At 40.6% G+C, this 23,471-nt stretch overlaps 1 protein-coding gene across 1 annotated transcript in view; it reads left to right on the top strand.

Moving 5' to 3' along the window:
* The window catches only part of NADSYN1 (NAD synthetase 1), a 29,932-nt gene extending 12,598 nt beyond the window's left edge, over positions 1–17,334 (top strand). The window contains exons 10-21 of the mRNA XM_083750291.1: positions 317–391; positions 584–708; positions 2,758–2,806; positions 4,839–4,941; positions 6,550–6,718; positions 7,795–7,930; positions 8,627–8,733; positions 9,532–9,663; positions 10,418–10,487; positions 11,397–11,525; positions 12,615–12,791; positions 16,294–17,334. Of these exons, the coding sequence (XP_083606417.1) occupies positions 317–391; positions 584–708; positions 2,758–2,806; positions 4,839–4,941; positions 6,550–6,718; positions 7,795–7,930; positions 8,627–8,733; positions 9,532–9,663; positions 10,418–10,487; positions 11,397–11,525; positions 12,615–12,791; positions 16,294–16,347 (1,326 nt within the window). The 3' untranslated portion in view covers positions 16,348–17,334. The remainder of the gene's footprint in view (positions 1–316; positions 392–583; positions 709–2,757; positions 2,807–4,838; positions 4,942–6,549; positions 6,719–7,794; positions 7,931–8,626; positions 8,734–9,531; positions 9,664–10,417; positions 10,488–11,396; positions 11,526–12,614; positions 12,792–16,293) is intronic.
* Positions 17,335–23,471: the final 6,137 nt, after the last annotated feature.

Below are 23,471 nucleotides of genomic sequence, written 5' to 3'. Positions count from 1 at the left end.
AATAACAAACTTCAGTTGTGGAAGATGTACTGTACTCTTAATTGCCTGCATAGGCCTGGTGGACTACAAAAGTTTTCAGTAGGTGTTTAAATGCTGGCACAGAAGGTGCCCACTTCTAGGAATTGTGCTTGAGAGTGCTGCAAAATATTTTTAAAAGGACACACCTGTGTGTTAGTGTGAGTGCATAATGGGAGCTTTATTTACTACATAGTATGTTAGAAATTCTTATGCCTTTAGTATAAATAAGAAAACACATCAAAATAGGTTCTGTAAACTCAGTACCTTATTACAGGTTGATATCACTGTCATTTTTTAGGAAGTGTTGACTGCCACACTGGACTTGGAAGATGTCAGAAGTTACAGGGCGGAAATATCCTCTCGAAACTTAGCAGTAAGAATTTCTTATATGTGATTCCCCTCCCCACAAGGTGTTTGTTAGGTTAGAAACTACAGCCAATGTGAGCTAAAACTGAAGCACCCAGACAGATACTGTATTCCAGAGCATAAGAAAACAGCCTGCTTTTCTACAGGTAAAATGCCTCTCGTTTTCTGAACCTTCTCTTTTTCCATTTTAATTGAGCAGGGAAGCAGAGTGACTCCTTACCATAGAATAAAAGTAAATTTTGCCCTGTCATGTTTTGATGACGTATGTACACCTGTGAGCGAGCCAATCCAGTGGAGGTATCATAGTCCTGAGGAAGAGATCAGGTAGGCAAAATTAGGAAGAAGCCTGTCTCCTTGTATAACATCTCCCTGTCTGATGCAAACAGAGCAGAGTTGGACCACACCACTCCACTTTTCCCCTCCATGATCAGTCCCAAAAGCCTTAGTTTGTACTCCTGGGCTCCCCAACCCCCTTTACTAGGTCAGCCATGTGTCTTTAGAGCAGGGAAAGAAATCCTTATTGGAGATTTAAAAACGAGATATTGAACTTCTGAACAAAGTGTTCTACAAAGTGTGCTCATTTTCAAGGCTGATATTTCTGCAAGCTTCCCTCCAAGGTTGATAGCTTAGTAAACAGATTTGGAGCAGTTTGGAACTTAATAGCAAGCAACATTTTCATTCTCCATAACTGAACACTGTTGAGCCTCAGCCTTCTGCTAAGTGCACATTGATTCTCTGTGGTGAAATGTGATGAACAATGACAGAATCCTTCTTACAGACTTTTTTCCAACCTTCATTTTTGTACAGTCTACCTTCTAATTCCATTTTTCTATTATTATTTTTAATGCCTTAAGTATTCTTATGGAAAGTGAAAATTATGTACTACATTATAGCCTTCCCTCACCCTTTCCCATTGTGTTCAAAAGTTCTAAAAATGAAAATGAACAGGCACATCAATACTAGACACATTTAAATGGAATTTATTTCAGAGGAATTGACTTCCTGAAATAAAATACAGATAGAAGCCACACGTGAAGTATCCGTTGCTTGGACATTTCAGACCCTTGCTACCAGGAGCTTCTGCTCATTTGTGCTAATTCTAAGCAAGCATATGCAGGACTGTGATCTGAACCTAGTTCTGAAGAGCACATGTCTGATGTAACAGTGTAAGGTCGTTCTGTAGCATAGATTAAGGATTTGGTTGAATAATTGGGAATATAGTGGGTATACCTCCATCATTAAACCCTGAAGTCCTCCTCTGAGGGTCTTCTGGCAGTTCCCTCACTGCGAGAAGTGAGCTTACGGGGAACCAGGCAGAGGGCCTTCTTGGTAGTGGTGCCTGCCCTGTGGAACACCCTCCCTTCAGATGTTAAGGAAATAAACAACTATCTGACTTTTAGAAGATATGTGAAGGCATCCCTGTAGCAGGAAATTTTTAATGTCTGATGTTTTACAATTTTTAATATATGCTGTAAGCTGCCCAGAGTGGCTGGGAAAACCCAGCTAGTTGGGTGGGGTATTATTATTATTATATTTATTTATTTATTTATTTATTTATTTTTATTATTATTAATTATCATATCAGACTAAGACTGGGAAGTCCAGGTTCAAATCCCTACTCAACCATGGAGGTCAGTGGGTGACCTTGACCCAGCATAATCTACTCTGTGAGGACAAAATTGTTTATTTGTGTACACACGTGTGTGAGAGAACCATGTATGTTTCCCTGAGCTCCTTTAGTAGGATATAAATAAAATAAAATAAGCATCTTGCAGGCCTCTTTTTCCATGATTTTAGCACTAGGGTATGGATAGGATGCAATCATTGCTCAGCTCTGGAAAAGGAACAGTTCCCCCAGCCCATCTCACTGTTGGTATATCTGTTGAAAGAGCAAAGCTGTGGTTTATATCTAAATGTGCCCTTCATAACTGATATGAAATGCCTGGATCCATTTCAGTCTGAATTCATGTCCCTGTCACGACACTATACTGCCTTGGTCACCCAGGTTGAAGACATTTGTTGATGGAGTGTGACCGTGCTCATTCTCCTAGTCCTCTTCATGGTTCTTGATAGCATTGACCCGGTTTAAGTAACTTGCTATGTAACCTTGTGACACCTACCTGGAACCTGGAAATAAGTCTCATTTATTTCATTGGAGCTTATTTCTGAGTAAATATGCATAGGATTGTGCTGTCGTGTGTGTGTGTGTGTGTGTGTGTGTGTGTGTGTGTGTGTAATGTAAATAGAGACCATGAAATTCAAAATAGAATATAGGTGCTGCCAAGGTGCAATCCCAGGGGAAGCTCCAATGATTTTGTGAGAATGTGCCTTCTTTCCTCAGTCATCTTGAAACAGGTGCTCTTTTGCTTTCAGCCTTGGCCCTGCATGTTGGCTTTGGGACTATTTGCGGCGCAGTAAACAGGTAAAGACTTCTACTCCCTCATTCAACTAAATTAGCCTTCCCCAATCTTATGCCCTTCAAAAAAAATTGGACTACAACTCATCATCCCTGACTATTAGCTGTGCTGACATGAACTGATCAGAGGTCAGAGTTCAAAATATCTCGGGGGCACCGGGTTGGGGAAGGCTGATTTTTTTATTTAAAGAAGTTTAATGGAGAGTCTGCATGGATTTTGAGATGAAGATACTTTTAGCTTAGAATTGCAGGTTGCCCATTCTTGTTTCTTTCTGAAATAGGTAGCAAAACTGGTATTTATGGAGTGTTCTTTACTGTTTAAAGATGTTTTGACTTAATTTGATCTGCTTGATTTCCCCCCATTCATAGTATTCCACAGCCCCTAATGTCTTAAAGTTAAGGAGACAGCTGGGGGAAATCAGTAAAGATAAACTTGGTGAATTGCCTTGGAAGCAGGACACAGTTTTGCTTGCCATGAATAGGGATTTGCTGTGCTGACACACTTCTTTTATTTTTTAAAATTACCGGTATATTCATATGCAGGCAGCTTTATTATATAATTACTCTATCTTAAAAATCAATGAAGTGCCCTTTGTCCAAAAATGCATTACAAGGCAGTGCACACTTTTTAAAAAAGCACCCAATTATAAAAAAAAAAAAAACCAACAACAAAATTTAAGAGGAATAAAACCACTTAACCGGACAAAAATAAAAATTTTAATGTCTGGGTAAGTAAAAATGTTTTAATCCGGTGCCGGAAAGAATACATTGTTGATGCCATGCATATCTGCCTCAGGAAGGCATTACAGTGGTGCCCCACAAGACGAATGCCTCGCAAGACGGAAAACTCGCTAGACGAAAGAGTTTTCCGTTTTGGAGGTGCTTCGCAAAACGAATTTCCTATGGGCTTGCTTCGCAAGACTAAAATGTATTGCGAGTTCCTGCGGGTTTTTTTCCCTCCCCCCCTTTTTCTAAGCCGCTAAGCCGCTTATCCGCTTATCTGATTAGCCGCTAATAGCCGCTAATAGCGCTAATCCGCTAATCCGTCAATGGGCTTGCTTCACAAGACGAAAAAACCGCTAGACGAAGAGACTTGCAGAACGGATTCTTTTCGTCTTGCGAGGCACCACTGTACATAGTTGTGTTGCCACCATAGACAAAGCCACCTCTCTTTCATATATATGATGTACTTTTCCTAAAGATGGAATACAGAGAAGGACCACCTTGGACTATCATAGTGCATAGACAACTTGGTGTGGGAGGAGGTGCCTCTTCTGATACTTGGGGCCTGAGTTGGTATGAGTTTTTAAAGGAAAGCACTAGCACCTTGAATTGCCTGATAATAAATATGGAGTCTATGGGTGGAAATCATTGTGCCAGTTTCCCACCCCTACTTCAGAACCACATGTTCAGTACACTCTGGTAATATGGCTGCTTCCAAGTAAATCAGCCAGAAACAAGACAAAAGGCCTACAGTGCTATTCTACCCATATTTACTTAGAAGTAAGTTTTATTAGGGTTAGGATCGCAGCCTTACAGTATAAGAGACGTGATGCATAAGGAGAAAGGAATGAGGAAGGCATTCCGGTACCAACTGTTTCATGCCGTTCACAAACATATTGGATGTTTTTGTTATCTTCTGTGTACATCACCTTGAGGTGGTTGCTTAGAAGGTGAATGATAAATTGATTATGATGATGATGATGATAGTCATTACGTAACAATATTATTATCCGGAAGGAGCACAGGAGAAATAAATTCTGAGAAGGGTAGAGTCAAATGGGAGTTGTTCTCAGCCAAATGACGGAAGGGGCCTTGTTCTGTCACCTCTCCCCTTGCACTTTCCAAAATCATATGAGAAAAGCTATGCATTTTAATTCTGATCTGAGAAGGGAGACTTGGGACCACAGCTGGCCAGAAGTGAATAAGATTAGGGTGGATATATAGTTTGTGCAGCAGTGGGCTGAATAGTCAGATACCTGGTTGCCAACAATGTTCTGTTTTCTTTCTTTCCCCCACTCTGTTGCAATTCGTTAAGGGAGGATTTCTTTTGCCACTTAGTGGTGGCGTGGACAGTTCTTCTGCAGCCTGCGTTGTGTACTCCATGTGTCTTCAGGTTTGTTATGCAGTACAGAATGGAAGTAAGTGCACTTGAATAGCTGTGATGACCAGAGGTTAGCTATAGATCAGAGATGTGATCCTCTGGATGTTGTTAGACTCCAGCATCCATGAGCCCTAGCCAGCATGGCTAGTGAGGGATGATGGGAGTTGTAGTCCACCAACATCTGGAGGGCCACAGCTTCCCCATCCCTGCTGTAGATGCTGGGGATGTTTTTACAAATAATTTGTTTTCAAACTTTCCAGGAACTCTTTCCAGTTCCGATCCGTTGGTTGAATGTATGAAGCTGACTTAGATTGAGTCAGACCACTCGTCTGTCTAGGTCAGTAGTATTGTCAACACTGACAGACAGCCAACATTCAGAGTCTTGGGCAAAGAGAGGACTTTCCTCAGAGGATGCTAAGAATCCTCTGCATGCAAATCATGTGCTTTACTATTGAGCTGCAACCTTTCTGAGCAGCTGGCCCAGAACCTGTGCATGTTACAGAGGATCATGTGGCTTATCTTAGGTCGCACACACCGCTCATTTAGAGCATATGGCAAGCACTGAGAGTGTACTCTTAACATTCCCCTGAAGTTGTATGTTGCAGAGGAAGTTCAGTAGTCTGAGCATGTTGTCTTTCAGAGAAGGTAGTCCCGCATTAGTGGTCTTCTTACTGAGATGCTCCTGAGGAGCTTTCAAGAAACCTCAGCGTTCTAAGCAAAACAGTTTTGAAAATGTCTTTCAAAGTATGTCTTGCACTTAGAGTCTAATCTTTAGATAAAGGGGGGATCTGTTTTTACAGAGCGGGAACCAGATTCCAAGACTCTGGAACAAGAGTGAGTCAATATTTTAATTTGGCCTAGCCCCTTTGTAGTGTTCAAAATAATGGAAACAATTCTTTTTGATCTTTTGAGTCACACATTGTGTTAGGCTGTAATCAGCACATCTTAGAATCATACTCCCAAATTGCTTAAGACTGCAATCTTAAAACATACTCAACTAAGGAAGTAGGTCTTGTTGAACACAGTGGGATTTATATCCAACTAAACATGCATAGGATTGTGTTGTTGGTGTGTTAGAACCAAAAGCAAATTGATCTCCTTTATTGAACCAAGGCTGTTTACCTGATTTCTCTCAGTTTAATTTCTTTATTTTATTTATAGATTTTCAGTTATACGCTCTTATCATTTTACATTCTTGTTCAATAATTCTTTTGGATTCCCTACCCAGTATCCCATGACATTTCTTTGTACATCTTAATTAGCTGCATATACAGTAATACCTCCATCTGATTTTCAGCCTTGTCACCCTCAGGTTTAATTTCATATCACTTACATTGTTTGGAACAAATGTAATCACATTTAAGAAGTTCTATTCTGCTACCAAGGAGTGGTAAAGAGTCCAAACTTTTCCAAAAAAGGGAGAAATGCTTACTTCAAATAACTTCCCCCAAAGTATGCATTTTCATCTTTAAATTAAATATTTGCCCTTCAGTTTAAAGTAAGCTTACCAGCATCAATAAACTGTATTCAGAATACTTACCAACACAGAATTATGTTACTTTATGAAATGATGCAACTGCTTTTAGTTCTGATACACTCAGTTCATCTCTCATTTCCCGCCTCCCTCCTTTCTTACCGTTTTCAGATCAGAGTGTGCTGGACGATGTGCGCAAAATAGTAAATGATGAGGCCTACACACCAAAGGAGCCTCAGGAACTTTGTGGACGTGTCTTAACAACTTGCTACATGGCTAGTGAAAACTCCTCTCAGGAAACATGCAACAGAGCCAAATGTTTGGCTGAAGAGATAGGCAGGTATATGAATGATAAATGTATGATAAACTGTAGGTTGTGATTAAAAACCTTGATACAGATCTAGCAGTACCATTAGACAGGGGCATTATGTTCAGATACGTATCTGCAGTAGCTACTAGCCATGTTGCGTATGCAACAGTTGCTGGAAATCGCAGGAGGGAAGAGCCAACCCTTGTATGGGTATGGGATTTTCTCCACATGGAGATAGTTGCCCCTACGTTAGCTGTCTCCAGGCATCAGTCAAGATACATTTGTTTCTTCAGACCTCCGCAAATCGTTGATGTAAAGTCAGAGATGTTGCTAGATTATTTCTGGCTTTTATTTTCATCTTCTGGCTTGTATTTTTTATGTATTGTTGGTTTTTCAGTATTTTATTTTATCGGTGTATTTTAGAAATTCAAGGTTGGTTACTAGACTGCCTCAAATACTTAGTAAGTGTAAATAGTAAGAACTGGGCAGGACGGGGGGGAAGCACATTAACTTTTGTAAAGGTCAGCAAGGCTAGAGAACTTGGTAGTTTAATCAGAAATCTAAAGTGTCTTCTGTGACATTCAGTTCTAACTTGTCTATCTTCAGTGAGTTAAACACCTGACAAACTTTGGCTTGGTTCCTGAGCTAAGTGAATTTAAGGAAGTTCATGAAATGAAAGTTTATTGTTGCCTTCTCCCCTACAGCTGTTGCCTGAGCCCCCTAAAATCTCTCTGGAGGTTTTTTTTGGGGGGGGTTGTCTTGAAGATTGTAGAAGGAGGTACTGTTATGGGAGGTGGGGATGGAAAGTGTTCATTCTGTGAACTTCAATAAGCCATCTGGGGACCATGACTAGTTTTGCACAGGAATCTCTTCCCCCAGAAGCCTCTGGGGGGAACATTGTTCGCCAGGCTTTTCGTGATTCTCAGGGGCCTCTGCAGGTTAGATGAGGAGACAGGAAGCTTTCCTTCTATGAACTTCCTTAGGTTAACTTATATTTGGCTCCAAGCCTTTAATTCTTGTTAGACAGTAAAGTATGTTAAAGCAAACTTATGAATTTTGTCTTGATGAGGTTTTCTTTGGTGGTAAGTATTTGTTTCTTCTCTCAGTTATCATATAAACATAAACATAGATGGAGCTGTGAAGGCTGTTTGGAGCATTTTCAATGCCGTAACAGGACGATTGCCCCAGTATAAAGTACATGGAGGAAGTGCCACGGAAAATATGGCCCTACAAAATGTGCAGGTGATTTTATCTATATTTATTTTTTTCCTACTGATTTACTGGAGACTTGGTGATTCTTCTGACTATGGTAGACTTAGCTGCTGAAGTCAGATTTCTCTCGCTTTAGACTGACATCATATAATTTCTCTTTCTCGCAATTTTAGTTCTCTTTCTTCGCTAGCAACATCTATTACCTACTGTCCTTAGGAAGAGGAGTTGGCTCTTTTGCACTTCTTACAATACAGAGTAATCTACTAAACATTCCAATAACTGACCTTGCTCCCACTTACTTTGTTATGTCAGGAACCTCATGCCTGGGAGCTGAATATGGCCTTTCAGGCCTCTGTGTCTGTTCCTTGAGACTCTCCCCGGCCACACATCCTCCTTAGGCATGTCCTTGTGAGTTTTTGCCTGGCTGGAATGTGTCCTTGAACTCTGATAGTGCCTCTTGCTTGCTTGGATGGAGGATAGAAAGGGGTGAATGAATTTATGCGTAAGCACCAGCCTACTGACATTCATTGCCCTACCCACTTTGGCCTCTGCCCCCCACAGGCATGTGGCCCCCAGAAGGTTCCCCAGAAGGAAATGTGGCCCGCAGGCTTTATGTAATTCATACTGTTCTTAATATCCTCTTGCTGAGACTGTTCGACCTGCCACAACCTGCCACTTGAGAATTCCTTCTTCCTTAAAACCTGGTTGTCTATATTTGACTTCTAGGCCAGGATAAGAATGGTACTTGCCTACCTGTTTGCACAGCTGTGCCTATGGAGTCGCGGAATGCCAGGTGGATTGCTAGTGCTTGGAACATCTAATGTGGATGAAAGGTATGCATCTTAGGGGTTAGGAATGAAGCTCTCTAAATAACTTCAGTAGATATCTAAAATGCTGGTAGAGACAAAAATATCATTGATGGGTTTGGGTTTTGTTACAAAACATAGTGCTAATCTCAAAAAACAACAACAAAAACTTGTCCAGTTTTCTTCTATATTCCAGTTTGGTGCCTCAGCAATCATTTAGTTTACCTGCTCTGCATTTTGGTTTTCTACAATCAGCTTGTGGGTTTTGTTTCTGCTTTCTCATTATCTTTTGTTCCACTTTTGTTAACATCAGTTAAACAGTTACTGAAAACATATACATAACCATTTAATTGGATATAGGAAGTGGATTGAGAAAGTTGTGCGTGTAGTACACACCTTTTACTTTCTCAATATGTTTGCTTGATATGTCTGATTAAAAATGGATGGCAAACTGTACTGATCAAGTAGAGTCCATTAATTCAGTTATGTAATATCTGTCAACTATTACTCACCATGATGGCACAACATCCAGCTGTTCAGGGCTGACCAAAAGTGGGAAGTGGGTCATTCCAGGAATACTAAGGTTTCTCATGTTTTGTCTGAAGCAACTAATAGATTCTCCTTCTGTGGAAATTTCAAAGAAAGGAGTTGTTCAGACAGTCATGGTCGTGAATTTCAGTGAGTCTACTCTGGATAAACATTAGTTGAACACAACCACTAAAATGTTTATACTGTTGCATGACAATGTGTAAGAATCTGGACCTTTTTCTCTCATTTCCTTTCTGGATTAAATCAAAGTAAAAATACTTGTGTTCTGTCTGTCAGCCTTCGTGGATATTTCACAAAGTATGACTGTTCCAGTGCTGACATCAACCCTATTGGTGGAATTAGGAAGACAGACTTGATCAGCTTTATCCAGTATTGCATCAATAATTTTCACCTAACGTCGCTCAGAAGGTAAGACATGCAGTGATGAAGCTTAGACTTTCCTTTAAACTGGACTACACTCTTGACACCACAAACTCTCCCATGATGGTTGCATGTTAGTATGATTGAAGTCTGACCCCAATTAGAACTTTTGACTAAATTTCAATCTGTTTTTGAATGCCAGCAAGAAACAGTATTGCTTACCCTAAAGAACGATTGTATTTGAGAGCTTACTTGACCAATGGGAAATAGTTTCCTGAGGCCAACTGTATTCCATCATTTTGACATTGATTGACAATTTATGTATGCTTGTCATTCAGTAGTAACAAAACCACAAAGGAGATAATAGTGGGAACTGCATGTGACAGACACCCGCACTTAAAATAGGTGCTGGGTAATATGTTTTATTGGAAAAAACCCTCTGTGTATTCCCACAGCAGACATTTTCATGTAACTCAGAGGACCTAAGTAAGATTGAGGCACCTTTACAACAAAACTAGAACTTTATTTGTTTACACTTGAAGGGGAGTTATAGCTTAGTGGTTACCTTTGAACGGCACAGCACTTTGTTTCAAACCAACAGTCTTTACAGAAGATTTAAGGCCTTCCTTGACTTCACACTTAAACCTGTCCTTGGAAAGTCATATCTCCCTCTTGATAATTGTTCTGGGGAAAGGGAAACACAGTGAGTCCTTGATGTAAGTAAGCTTCCCCCTTGCAAGAAGAGCTAATTCTTCAAAGGATACCAAAAAACTAATCCGACTGGATTCTTTTTCTTTTTCAGTGTTGTGTCTGCACCACCAACAGCAGAGTTGGAGCCCCTGATAAAAGGAGAGGTCACTCAATTAGATGAGGTAAAGGACAGCAACTACAAAAACCCCTTGGAAGCCTGATGTGTAGCTGCTGTTTGTTTGTTTGTTTGTTTGATTGATTAATGTTCCTGATTACTCTACATTATGTGTTGGTTTTGTGACTCAGGCAGCACAAACAAATCAATGCAAATGTGCAAACATCACATCTTTTCCTTCAATTATTTCTTCAAACCAATAAGGCATTTCAATTATAATATCTTGTATTGGACATGATGTCAGTGAGAGAAGCTTCTGCGCAGCCGAGAAGGCTTGGTCTGACAGCTCTGAGTTAGTTTGTGGCAGCTGTGAAAAAGGGAAATTCCATGCTCTGGATCAATAGGAAAGGAGTTGAAAAGAAAACGGCCAACATCACAGTGTCATCATGCAAATTTACACCACAACTCCTTCAGGAATACAATGTACAATTCTGGTCGCCTCACCTCAAAAAGGATATTGTAGGGTTGGAAAAGGTTCGGGAAAAGGCAACCAAAATGATCAAATGGATAGAGCGTCTCCCCTATGAAGGGAAGTTGCAGAATTGGAGAATTTTTAGTTAGAGAAAAGGTGAGCAAGAGGTGACATGATAAGAAAATTATGCATGCTATGGAGAAAGTGGCTAGAGAAGATGTTTTTTCCCCTCAGAAACTTGTCGACATCCATTGAAGCCAAATGATGGTTGGATGGGAATCATTCTTTCTGCTTTGCTAGTGTTTTTTTATTGAAAAGAGTTGGGTCTATACGTGAAAGAGCATTCAAATTGCTTTTTATTCTGCCATGTATAAAGAAAAGTCTCTTTTCCAAGTCCCCGGACAACCTCAGAACAGATGATAACTGGGCTACATGTATCATGGGTCTGATTCGGTTGAATTCCTTAGGAATTCACGGTTTTTATCTTAATCCGTGTGATTTCAGGAAGACATGGGGATGACGTATGCTGAACTCTCTGTATATGGCAAACTAAGGAAAATAGCCAAGTCTGGACCATACACTATGTTTTGCAAGCTAATCACAATGTGGAAAGATATTTGTACTCCAAGAGAGGTAATGAGAACCCTTGTCCCATGTTGGGAGGTGAGATTTGGGAGTTGGGATGCTGCGGAGATGAGTGGCATGATATTTTGCAGGCAGGGTGCTAATGTTGGGCATGGTGTTCAAAGGCTGCAGCAATGAAATTGTCAGCTGCAGGAAAAGCTTAATGGCAGAAGGACTTGAGGTTGTCGTTTTGTTTTCTTTTGAGTGTAGAGGAGGAAGAGAATTCCATTTGGTCTGCATTTTTAAGCAAATGCAGGACCTAATTCTCAACTCCCAGACTAATACATTGATTAGAGTATAATTATCTTTCAGATGTTGTATTTCTCCAAATTGTTCTAAGATCAAACATACCACAATTCATTTAAAAATGCATATTTTATGATGAAATGTATTTTAAAATGTGTATGTTGAGATAAAATACATATTTAAAGTTGCATTTTATTGCATATTTAAATACATTATTTGTAAAAACATATTTTAAAAATAGCAAATTATCATGGAAACAGAATAGAATTGATTTATAAATATATATGTGAAATTGACACAGGCTGGAAATGGACTGATGTGTCCATTCCTATTGAGTGCTATATATATTCAGAAGAAAGGAGGTTGATGAGTATTTGGAGGAAGACAATTTTATCAATGAATTGGCCCAAGATTGATGTATTATGGGAATTTGGGAGTGAGTTGGAGACTTTCTCTTTTTCTGTGTGTGTCAGACAGAATTTGGCCACCATTTTGGACAGAGTCCATTTTTTATGCACATGTCATTGGCAGGTCCTTCAGCACAGATACTGAGGCTTAAGAACTTTATAGATTGTTAAAATTTGACCAAGAATATATAAGGTGAAATCAATTCAACCCTGAGAGATGCAGTGGCATAATTCAGACATCTTGCCAAGTCACGATTGAGGAAGCTTGGAATCAGTATGTTCTGATACATACTCTGATATGTATTCTCATTCTCTTGCTGAATCTAGTATGCTATACTAAAAAGATCCGTCTTTTAAGAGCCCTTTTCTCATCTGGGATTCTGATTGCAGTTGTGAAGCACCTTCAGGTTGTTTTATTCTTGAAATTTTGTGTGTTGTACACCAGGTGGCGTCCAAGGTTAAGCATTTCTTCCGAATGTATTCTATCAATCGACACAAAATGACAATTCTCACCCCATCCTACCATGCTGCAGACTATAGCCCTGATGACAACCGATTTGATCTAAGGCCCTTTCTTTATAATACCGCCTGGTCATGGCAATTCAGGTGCATAGATGAACAGGTAAGTGGGAGCCGGTTCTTTATTTAATGTCAGAGCCCAAGTGCGGGGAACATTTGACCCTCCAGATGTTGCTGAACTAAAGTGGTGCTTCAGGTTAAGAACAGTTTCAGGTTAAGAACAGACCTCCAGAATGAATTTAGTACTTAACCCGAGGTACCACTGTAATGTACATCTCCAGTAGAGGGAAAACAATGGCCATTACAAGGAGCTAAAATATTCTATAGAAATGGATGTCAAAATATTGAAGTAGTTAAGTGTTATGGAGACCCTTATAAGCAAGCAGAAGTTCATTTAATGTATGAGCTATTCTTTTGTGCATCTTATAGGCACCCTTTCTCTTGAGGCTGGTCAGCATGGCAGACATTACCATCAAATTTCATAGCCAAGCAGGGATTGGAATCTGGGTTTCTTGCACAACAGTTTAGCCCAGAGGTGGAAAACCTGTGGCCCTCCAGCTCCCATCAGCTCCAGACAGCATGGCCAGGGATAAAAAAAGGGGGGATGGGGTCTGTAGTCCAGATTCCTCACTGTTCAAGCCTACACTAGTAATGGCATTTGTTTACAATCATCTAGCTTTCGGAGCAAAGGTTGATGTCTGTGGATGTCAAAACTACCTCTTTTAAGGGGTCCCAAACCCATTTCCTAACTTGCTTTTTTTGTGGGGACCATTGGGTGAGGAAGCTTCTGAGCCATTGTCCATCCCCTCCAGTACAGGCAGAATGGATAGCTTTATGTAGCCTTCAATTTTGGGTACATGAGTGGGGAGAAGACATGTGTCTTGCAAAGCTTAGGCTCCCTCCTGAATTTACCTGTAATGAATGTGGTGGGCATTCATGGCCATGCTCCCTCTTTGCCTCTGTCTTTTGCAATACTATTTCTCACACCTGGATAAATGTGAGCTTACCCCAGCCAAGGCCTTGATTTAAATAATAATAATAATAATAATAATAATAATAATAATAATAATAAGCGTTTGTGGGGCTTGAACTGGCTTTCTTGCCCAAAGCAAGGTTCATTAGGTTCGTAGCTGAAGTCCTTCTTTGCAGCAGCATTCAGCCTGGTCAGTGGAGTTTTAGACCTGGATATGGTTCTGTTCCAAGACAAGGTACTGGAAGGTATGGAAAAGATCAAGCAGGCATCATAATTATGACTTGCTTGTGGTCTTCAGTCACAGCCGTAACATTATTTTAATGTATTTTCTTTTGCTGGACAGAGGAATGTTAACACCTTCACATTTTCCCTGCCAAAGATTTTTACACCTTGGTTGCCTTTAATAGTATGTTTATGCATGCAATAAAATGCTAATTCCCACCTCCCTGAAATGCCAGACATGCTGTAATAGTATCTGACTTCCTGGAAACGCAAGATAAAAGATGCCATGTGGTCCCTGCTTCTTTTCTTTCTTTCTTTTAAGCGTTGTATTGTTTTTCCATCATTTTTTCCACAACGTAGACCTGACCCAGTCTTATTGAAGTCAAAAGGGGGGGGGGGACCTTACTTGCTTCAGTGAGAGCTCGTTTGGATGTTATTGCTGGGTCATATTTTTAAAATCTTTCTGTGCCTGTAATAATTTATGGGCATGATTAATCGGGGCTTAAGTATCTAATTACCCGGTATATTGGTGTAGTCATTAGCCTTTGCCAGATGCCTAGGCAATATTGCCAGGTCTTGCAGCCTTATGTGGAGCTTGGACTGCACACAAGTGTTATGCTGGCAGCTGGATTGCTCAACTTAAGCAGTTTGAATTGTCAGGAAGGATGACATTCCTAATACCTCATGTATTCAGGAGGCTAGAATTGTAGAGTAGGAAGGAATCCCAAGGGTCATCTAGCCCGGCCCCCTGCAATGCAAAAATCTCAGCTAAAGCATCCATGACAGAACACCAGAATGATTTGTGTTGCAGGCCCAGTGTTCCTCTTCCTATTCCCTGCCCCACTCACTCACTCAACTAGTTTCTGGGGCTCAAGCTAAAGCCACATTCCATGCGTTTGCAGACCCCTGCAACTCTTGGTATTTCCCTTTTCACTCCTGGCTACTTCCCTGCCCGTGTCCCTTTGAAGGCCACAACTGGCATGGAGTTGAATTGTTGGTGTGAGCGAGGTGCACGTTTTCACATGAAACCATTTCTAGGCCTCTCTCGTGGTCCTTGGGATGCCGTAGAAGGACTGCTCTGCTCTCTTCCTATCAGAGCCATGGAGTGACTTTAAGGGATGTAACTGCTGGGTAGGAGAGAGGGAGACACCCTGGTACAGCAATTTCAATTGCAGCTGCTCAGATCCTGAATACTAGTCTATTTCCTACCACTAGTGTATGAGCTCCAGTTATGGGTCGCCACGACAGCGCTATGAAATGTTGAAAGGAAGTACCCATTTAGTGTGGAAACTGTGGCTCATTGGGAACATGCTCATCATGATGAGGGGGCATGTATAGTGACCATTATGGGAGTTGGAGAGGAGAAAGGTGTTTTCTAATTATAATTATTATTATTAATAATAATAATAATACCCTGCCCACCTGGCTGCTTTTCCCCAGCCACTCTGGGCGGCTCCCAATAGAATATTAAAGACACCATAAAATATCAAACATTAAAAACTTCCCTAAACAGGGCTGCCTTCAGATGTCTTTTAAAAGTAAGATTGTCTCGACATCTGCTGGGAGGGCGTTCCACAGGTTGGGTGCCACTACCAAGAAGGCCTTCTGCCTGGTTCCCTGTAACCTAACTTCTTGCAGGGAGGGAACCACCAGAAGGCCCTCAGAGATGGACCTCAGTGGCCGGGCTGAACGATGGGTGTGAAGATGCTCCTTCAGGTATACAGGGCCAAGGCCGTTTAGGGCTTTAAAGGTCAGCACCAACACTTTGAATTGTGCTCAGAAGCATACTGGGAGCCAATGTAGGTCTTTCAGGACCAGTGTTCTATGGTTTTTTAGTGGCCATTGGTGAGAACAGACAGGGCAGAACTTGTGTGATATGAGTTAAGCTATTTTCACACAAGAGGAATTGCCACAGCCTGCTATGGCAAACAGCCTGGGGTGCTTGTTTGCCTTCTCTACCAGTAGTTCTGCTCACAAGGAAGCACCCCAGTCTGCCATTTGGAACAGCATATTGGGTCCATTGACTCACAAAATCATTTCTGTGCTTCTCAGTTTGTTTCCCTGCTGCTTGGAATACTGGTTGTGATATTTTACCCACAAGCAGATCTGTTTGTTGGGAGATATTCCAGGCTCCTTGCTTTAAACTGAAGGTTGAGATATGTTTGTCTTCCAAGCAAAGTGTGTTAGGTGACAAGCTTTCAGGAGACAATGTAGAGAAGTCATGGGCTGGAAGGGCTAAGAACCCCACCTGCTGATTCTGTTCCACTTTTTCTTGGAAGAAAAAGCCACAAGGGTTGGGGAGTTGATGCAGTTATTTGTGCATAACGTATAGTTCAGCTCTTAATTGGAGTTTTGTCCTGCCTGGATCTTGATGAAAGGTTAAATGGTTGCTTGAACTTCTGATTTGCAGGTTTCAAAAGTAGAATCCAAGGAAGCGAACTCCAAGCTTGAAGAAGTGGCTTGATTCCTCTCACTCTTGTTGATATCTTGAAGATCAGAAGTTCTGCAGGTTCCCTGAATTATTTTGATTATGTTACTGATTTATGTTACTGTAATATCAACAGTAGTAAACAATTCAAACTGAACACATAAAGTATGATTATGATTATAAAATTGTTCCAGTTACATAGTTTAGTATGTTTTCTTGGTTTCTGATTGTCTCTTTATTAAGGACATTTTAGTCCTTGTTTTGAATCATCCCTCTCCACAGTTTGACATGAGACAGTCTCAGCTGTTTTTTTAAAATCAATAGCTTTTATTTTTTTTTAGAAAAATCAACAATCACGAATAATAAATTAAACTAAATGTTTAAACAGAAAAGAAGAAAAAGCACTGATGCAGAATACAATTGCAGGATTGAATTGAATCAGTCTATTTTCTAAGAAATTGCTCTTGCTGTCATGAACCTGTGAGATTATAGAAGCGCCAAGTTTACGAATTCTAAAGTTGGTCAGACTCTTCACTATAATCAGTAACATGTGCAGAATTAAGACCAACAAAGTAATAATTCAGTTGCACTTTTTGTATACATTACAGATTTAAGATGGATCAACATCTTGGATGACTGTTCCAAAACTTTGGTTACTTACGGGTCATATAATATGATTTGGCCATTTAAGTTGCCTGGATTTATTGCAGTGTTCTGGCTGGGGTGGCAACTTTTAGAACACGAGTAGTAGCTGTGTCAGAGGTTTTGGATGAAACATAAAATGTTCAATACTTGGAAACCATCGGAATATATGGAAATAATTAATATGACCAACACCAGTCATAGCAACTCAATCTTTAGTTTGGGAAAATATTTGCTCCTCTAATGAACAGTCTGCATATGATTTTTCTCTTTTAACTTGTTGAACTGAAATCATAAAATTTTACAGTCACTGGCACATGTGGACGTGAAAAATGATTTTTTTTTTCATTTTACTGTGCAATAAATTCACATTTTAATGAATCTAATTGGCTCTGTTTTTATTTTTCATATTTTTTGTTATTTACATAGGTTTAACTGCTCTGGTCTGGTGGCTAGGACAGCAAATAGAGGCCCTGATTAAGCCTGGTAGTGGAGTATGTGATTAACTTTAAACACGGATATAATCCTGCTGACGTCAGAATGGCCTAAACTGGGACTTCTGGGTTCTTTGCTTGGCACTTTTGATATTTAATAATTTAGTTAAACATTAAAACCCTTGAGAGCTTGCCCTTGCATTGCATTTTTGCATTGCTACCTAGGGTAGTTCCCATCTGCCTCCATTTTTATGTTACAGTGCTTATCTCTGATGAATTTTACATAGTAGTTAAAGGCTAGCATATAAGTTATTGCCTTTTAGTTACAGGTCTGGTGGCTTGATTTGGCCCCCAGGTGCTTCATCTCTGGCTACCAGCATAGCCACATCTCTCTTCCCCACCTACTCTAACCATCTGCCTACCCTATTCTGTCCCTTAGCTTTTCATTTCCACTAAAAATTGGTTCAGCTCAGACTCACCTCTAGGCTTTAGAACACCATATAGCGTGCAAGAAAACATAATATGCTTTGGAGACAAAAGGAAAGTCTCTCCACAGTGGGTATGAATTCGGTTCATGGCCTTATTTGTGAATGAACACCAGGGACTGTAGACTGGACAACCAGATTCTGAAGAAAAACAATTTGTTACTGGACTTTTCCAGAGAATTTATGTAGAAGGTTTTGCTTACCAATAGGCTTGGGCGGGGGGATCCGGTAAGAGTCTTTGTGCTTAAGTAAACTACTGTGTTGGCAGAATATGGTTGTGCAAGTCTCCCCACACACAGGAAACGGGGCAAGAGTGTGGAACAACTGAAGATTTAGAAAAGAGCCAAGTTCTCACAGTAGGAGTGGGGAGCTTGGAGACTCGAAAAGCATTTCAAAACCCACTGAGAGATCATGGTATAGAGTTTGTCTGTTTGTTCATAATATGTACATAAACAGGAAAGAGATGATGAATAACAAAGCTCATTTAAACTAAACTCCGGCTTTTCAGGGTTGCCCATTCTCGGCCTGAATGGTCTTCTTGTCCCTTGTAAAATTGTGTAGAAACTAATCTGTGGCTTCTAAACCATCACGCTCCATACTTGCCTATTTGCCACACTTTTTTTTAAAAAAAAAGACAGTGGAGTTACTTTGACAGGAGGAGACAGGTTTGGAATGTCTGAAAAGCTTTGCGGTTTCTGTACCCATAATACTCTCCCTCTCAAGTAACTCCACATATGAACACTCATAAGTTGGCCCATTGAAATGCTGCAGGCCTTATTGGGATGGCTTCCAAACAGCTTCTCCCCAGGGTCACACTTAATGTTGTGAGTGACACTGGTCCATGCATGTATTAGGCCAACACATGAGAAGGGCATTTTCAAATTCTTGGGGGCTGATGTTACAGAGGTGTAACAGGGCTTTAAATGCCAGAAGCAGATTTTAGCAACCGCTGTGCACAGCCTGTAATGCTCAGATTGGTCCTTGCTTTTCACCTGCACACCTACTCCTCATGTCTACATCCCCATGTTGATTGCGTTTACACTGACACCTCTGCAGTCAGCCAGGCACCCTTGTATGTGGGACCTGCAGGTACCTCATGCAATTGGCACACATACCTGGCAAGGACTTTTGTCTCTGCTTCTTCCATATTTAATGCCTAGAGAGCTGGGATATGGAAGCAGTCATTCATATTCATTTGCTTTTTGGTCTTCATCAAATAAAAAACTTGTCAAAAATGTTTAAGAGGTGATGTGCCAGAACTATGAAGGGGAAAAAAATGAAATGGGTCTTTTATGTTTAAGAATAGCCCAGATGTGTGAAATGTTTGCTTCAGGAGACTGTGACCAAGTGTTCTCACCAAAATTTCCACAGTCACTTACACAGACTGTAAGTCATAAGGTGGTCATATGACACCATTGTTTGGCTATGCTGTCTTCCTGGAATTGACCTCATTACATTTTTAAAAAATATGTTGCATTCTGAGACATTTATGATTCATATAAAGCTAGATTCTTTTGAAAGTTCTATAAGTCTCTCCTCTTGGCTCTCGCTCACTGTTTTTAGCTTACTTGTGCTAAGGTTCACAGTGTCATCTGTGTCTTGCAAGTGTGTGGCCAAAATTATAGGAAAAGGGGAATGAAATAGTCTCTCTTGATTTTTTTTAGGGGCCTGGAGGCCAGCTAATTTTTAATGAGGGCTATATTTTTTAGCTGAATAAGGGTAGAATAGCCAGCAACGTTGGCCCATTTGTATGAGCTGAGACATAGGCAAAAAGCTCATTAACCCTCTTTCCCCCCCCCCCCATTGTGAACAGAAACAGAGGCACTGGCTTTGTTTACTTCAGTGCCTCACTGCCATTTTCTTATGTCTTGGCATGAGCAAAAGTGTTTTTGGCTGAACTAAAAACAATAAGCCTTGTGGCAACTTGGAAGGCTGTTTTGGTTTGCTCATCTCATAAGTTTGTTGACTGGAAAAATAGCCTTTTGGGTAAAGAGATGCTTTTATCTGTTCCTGCAGTGGCCGGAGAAAGGATTTAAGTGCCTTCTGCCTTTGTCTCTGCTTTGGAGGAAGTGGCTGGTGTACATAATGGGGGCATGGGATTAGGTAGGAGCTATGCAGAGGGTGAGAGAGAGAATTTGGAGAGGGGCTGGTTCTAGGCCTTAATTTATCAGCTAGTGAACACTGAAACAAACACATTTCCCCTTAATGTGGCACCTGTGCTAGTCATGATCTGGTGTGAACACCACACTGTTCCATCTTCATGTAATAGCTGAGGCAGTCTCACTTCAAGTGATTGTGTATTTTAGATTAGGGTGATGTATGCTGCAGTGCTAGATTATAAGAGTTCAAAGCCCTCATGATATGGCAAACCACAGTTTTGGGGGCGGGGGCAATGTGTTTGAGAGATATGGTTGCTGAACAGAAATAGTGAGAGATCCCGAGAGGCTTAAAAAATGTATTCTATGATAAACATCTTAAGAATAATCTTATGCCTTCTAGAAGAAAAAGATAAGAACCGGGAATATCCCACTTTTCCTTAGGATGTCCCTATTTTCATTGGAGAAATGTTGGAGGGTATGGAGTTATCCAACCCCTAAGCTGTCTGAAGGCAATTCTGTATCAGGAGGTTTTAAAAAAATGTTTAATGTTTTGTTATGTTTTTATATGTGTTGGAAACTGCCTAGAGTGGCTGTGGCAACCCAGTAAGACGTGTGGGGTATATATAGTAAAATTAGTATTTTGGAATGGGACATCCCTATTTTCATCAGAGAAATGTTGGCGGGTATGGCATTCTGTCCTCACAGTGGTTGACCAGATGCCTGTGGGAAACCAGATTGTGGTTTCCAGCAACTGGTATTCAGAAGCACTGCATAGCCATCATGGGTGGTAGCCATTTATAGCCCTGACCTCCATGAATTTGTATAATCCTCTTTTAAAGCCATCCAGTGCCTCCTGTGGGAGGGAGTTCCATAGTTTAACTATGCGCTGTGTGAGGAATTGTCTAATGAAGGCCAGAGCAATTCGTACCGGAATTTATATCTTGCAGGTACCCATAGCTGTGATACTGTTATCCACAGATCTAGTGGTCACATAAAATGACCACTATCAATGAAATCCTGTGCGTTTCTCCTCAAAAGTGCCATAGACTTGACTCGGGTAAATGTGTACAGTATAGGCCACACAATACATTTTAAATCACTCCCACTAGTGTCTGGTTCTTTGCAGCAGCAGTAGCCTATTTGCATGCAGCAGTTTGCAGTGTAGATGGAAGGATTCTGTCCCAGACCATAAGTGAAAGAGAGTTTCTTTTGGTGGTGTAGGCAAAATCTCCTGCCTAATCCATCCCCTGAATGGCTTGCTGTGTGGAAAGAGTGGCTGAGCTGCGGGAGGGCAACAATATCCATGTGGTGAGTCCTTATGTGCACTTGGCTCTTACTTTAATTCTAATTGTTTTCAGACACAAAGGATTAGGAATGAGTAAATAAGATTTTACTTATCCCCTTTGAAGGGTCAGCAATTAAGAACCAGCCTCTGAACCTGATCTTTTTTTTTTTTAATGATCCTGCAGCTGCTTCATGTAACTAGAGGCTTGCAAAAGTGAAAAAGCAATGGGGCTTAAGGTTACCTGCTACTAAAGAAGGCTTTCCCTGAAGTATGGTCCAGTCATTTTATGGGAAGTGCCATACCAAGGAACACCTGAAGTCTTGTGCCAGTCTTGGGGCTGGCAAACCTGTGGCCCTCCAGAAGTTGCTAAACTGCAACTCCCATCATCCCTGACCATGCTGGCTGGAGGAGATGGGAATTGGAGTTCAACAACACAGGGCCACAGGTTCCCCACCTGACTTAGATAGTCTCTCTGTGTGCGTCTCCCTTTTTTGTTCTCTTGCAAAGAAGAAGAATTCAGAGACAGAAGTTTAGTGTTTTGTTAATGTCCTCACTGTGTGTCTTCAAGATAAAGAAGGAACATAAAGTTCTCATGATAATCTATTTTTGGGCAGTCCAATTAGTTGCTTGCTACTGCTTTTGTACTAGAGAGCAGTTTATCCTTCCTATCAGCTAAGGCGATACCTGGTCTGTTCTCCTGGTCTCAGATGAGGCAATAATTGTTTAACAAAGGTGCTTTTTTTCAGTCAACAAATGTATTTTATGAGGATGGCCCAATAAAGATACATGTAAAGCTGTTAAGTCTTTAAAATACCACAAGACTTTGTTGGCTTTGCTGCAGCAGATTACCGTAACTTGGCTGCCCTGCTGGGAGATATGCACAATCACTTTTAAACGACATGGTTTTTCACAAACCTCCCAACACCTGCTTCTGTCAACCACACCCAAGCAGTGTTAGAAATCCCACTTTGCTGAAAATTAATGTCACCTTACACATGCCAAATCATCAAATATAATGCCGGTCTCTTTAAGCCCATGTTGACTTAAAAATGCATATGTAATAATGCCTCATCCCATTTCTTTTATTCCTCCTCCTTTCAGGGCTAATATTAGCCTGTTTCTAGCACATATATATACATATTTACTTCTTGAGATAGTAGACTTTTATAAAGGTGGAGGCAGAGAAGCTGAATTTACATAATGGCTCTCATACATGCATCACAAATTATTCAGTGGTACCTTGATTCCCAAACTTAATCCATTCCGGAAGTCTGCTCCAAAACTAAAGTGTTCCAAACCCAAGGCACGCTTTCCCATAGGAAGTAATGCAAAATGGATTAATCCGTTCCAGACTTTTAAAAACAACCCCTAAAACAGCAATTTAACATGAATTTTACTATCTAACAAGACCATTCATCCATAAAATTAAAGCAATAATCAATGTACTGTACTATAAAAAAAGACAGTATTGTAGATGGTAGAAATTAAAATTTATTTATTTTCTTACGTGCACTGATGATAGTCATTGTTTGGATGGAGGGCTTTTATCCATTTCCGCAGTTGCACAATCAATCAATCAATCAATCAATCAATCATTAGCTGAACTGGGTTCCACACTGTCACAAAAATGGAGTCACAAGCCACAGTCAGAAGTCAGTCCCATAAAACGAAGAACAAGTCACAGTCCAAAAACCGAAAAAGCCGCACAAACAAAAATGCAAAATAATAATAATAGCAAAAACAAAATTTCCAAATATCACCTCTGTGTTGCGTGGGTGCTCAAGACTCAGCAGCCAACAGACTCAACAGGAAGCCTCTGATTAGCAGTGGGGAACTCAATTTACAAACGGAACACACTCAACAGGAAGCGGAACATGTTCCGCTTCCAAGGCAAACTTCACAAACCAGAACACCTACAGTACTTCCGGGTTTGCAGCCTTCTATTTCCAAGTTGTTCATAAACTAAGCTGTTCTAAAACCAAGCTACCACTGTAATGGTGTGTGCAAAACAAAGCCCAAGTGAGACTTTTGCTCCCTTCCTTTCATTTCTCTATTCAATAACATCTCCTGAGTTACAAATAGGGTGGTTGTGTGGCATTAGACTACAATGGTATTAGGCTACAATGAGTGTGAGAAAAGCCCCACAAATGGTGTTTTCAGAATGGTGCCGTACTTGAATTAAACACCAAACTTCCTGCAGATTATCTGGTTACCA

The sequence above is a fragment of the Podarcis gaigeae genome (assembly GCF_964106915.1).
Source record: "Podarcis gaigeae genome assembly, chromosome: 1".
NCBI classification, from domain to species: Eukaryota; Metazoa; Chordata; class Lepidosauria; order Squamata; family Lacertidae; genus Podarcis; species Podarcis gaigeae.
The sequence above is the reverse complement of the archived record's forward strand: the minus strand, read 5'-3'. Positions and strand labels throughout refer to the sequence as shown.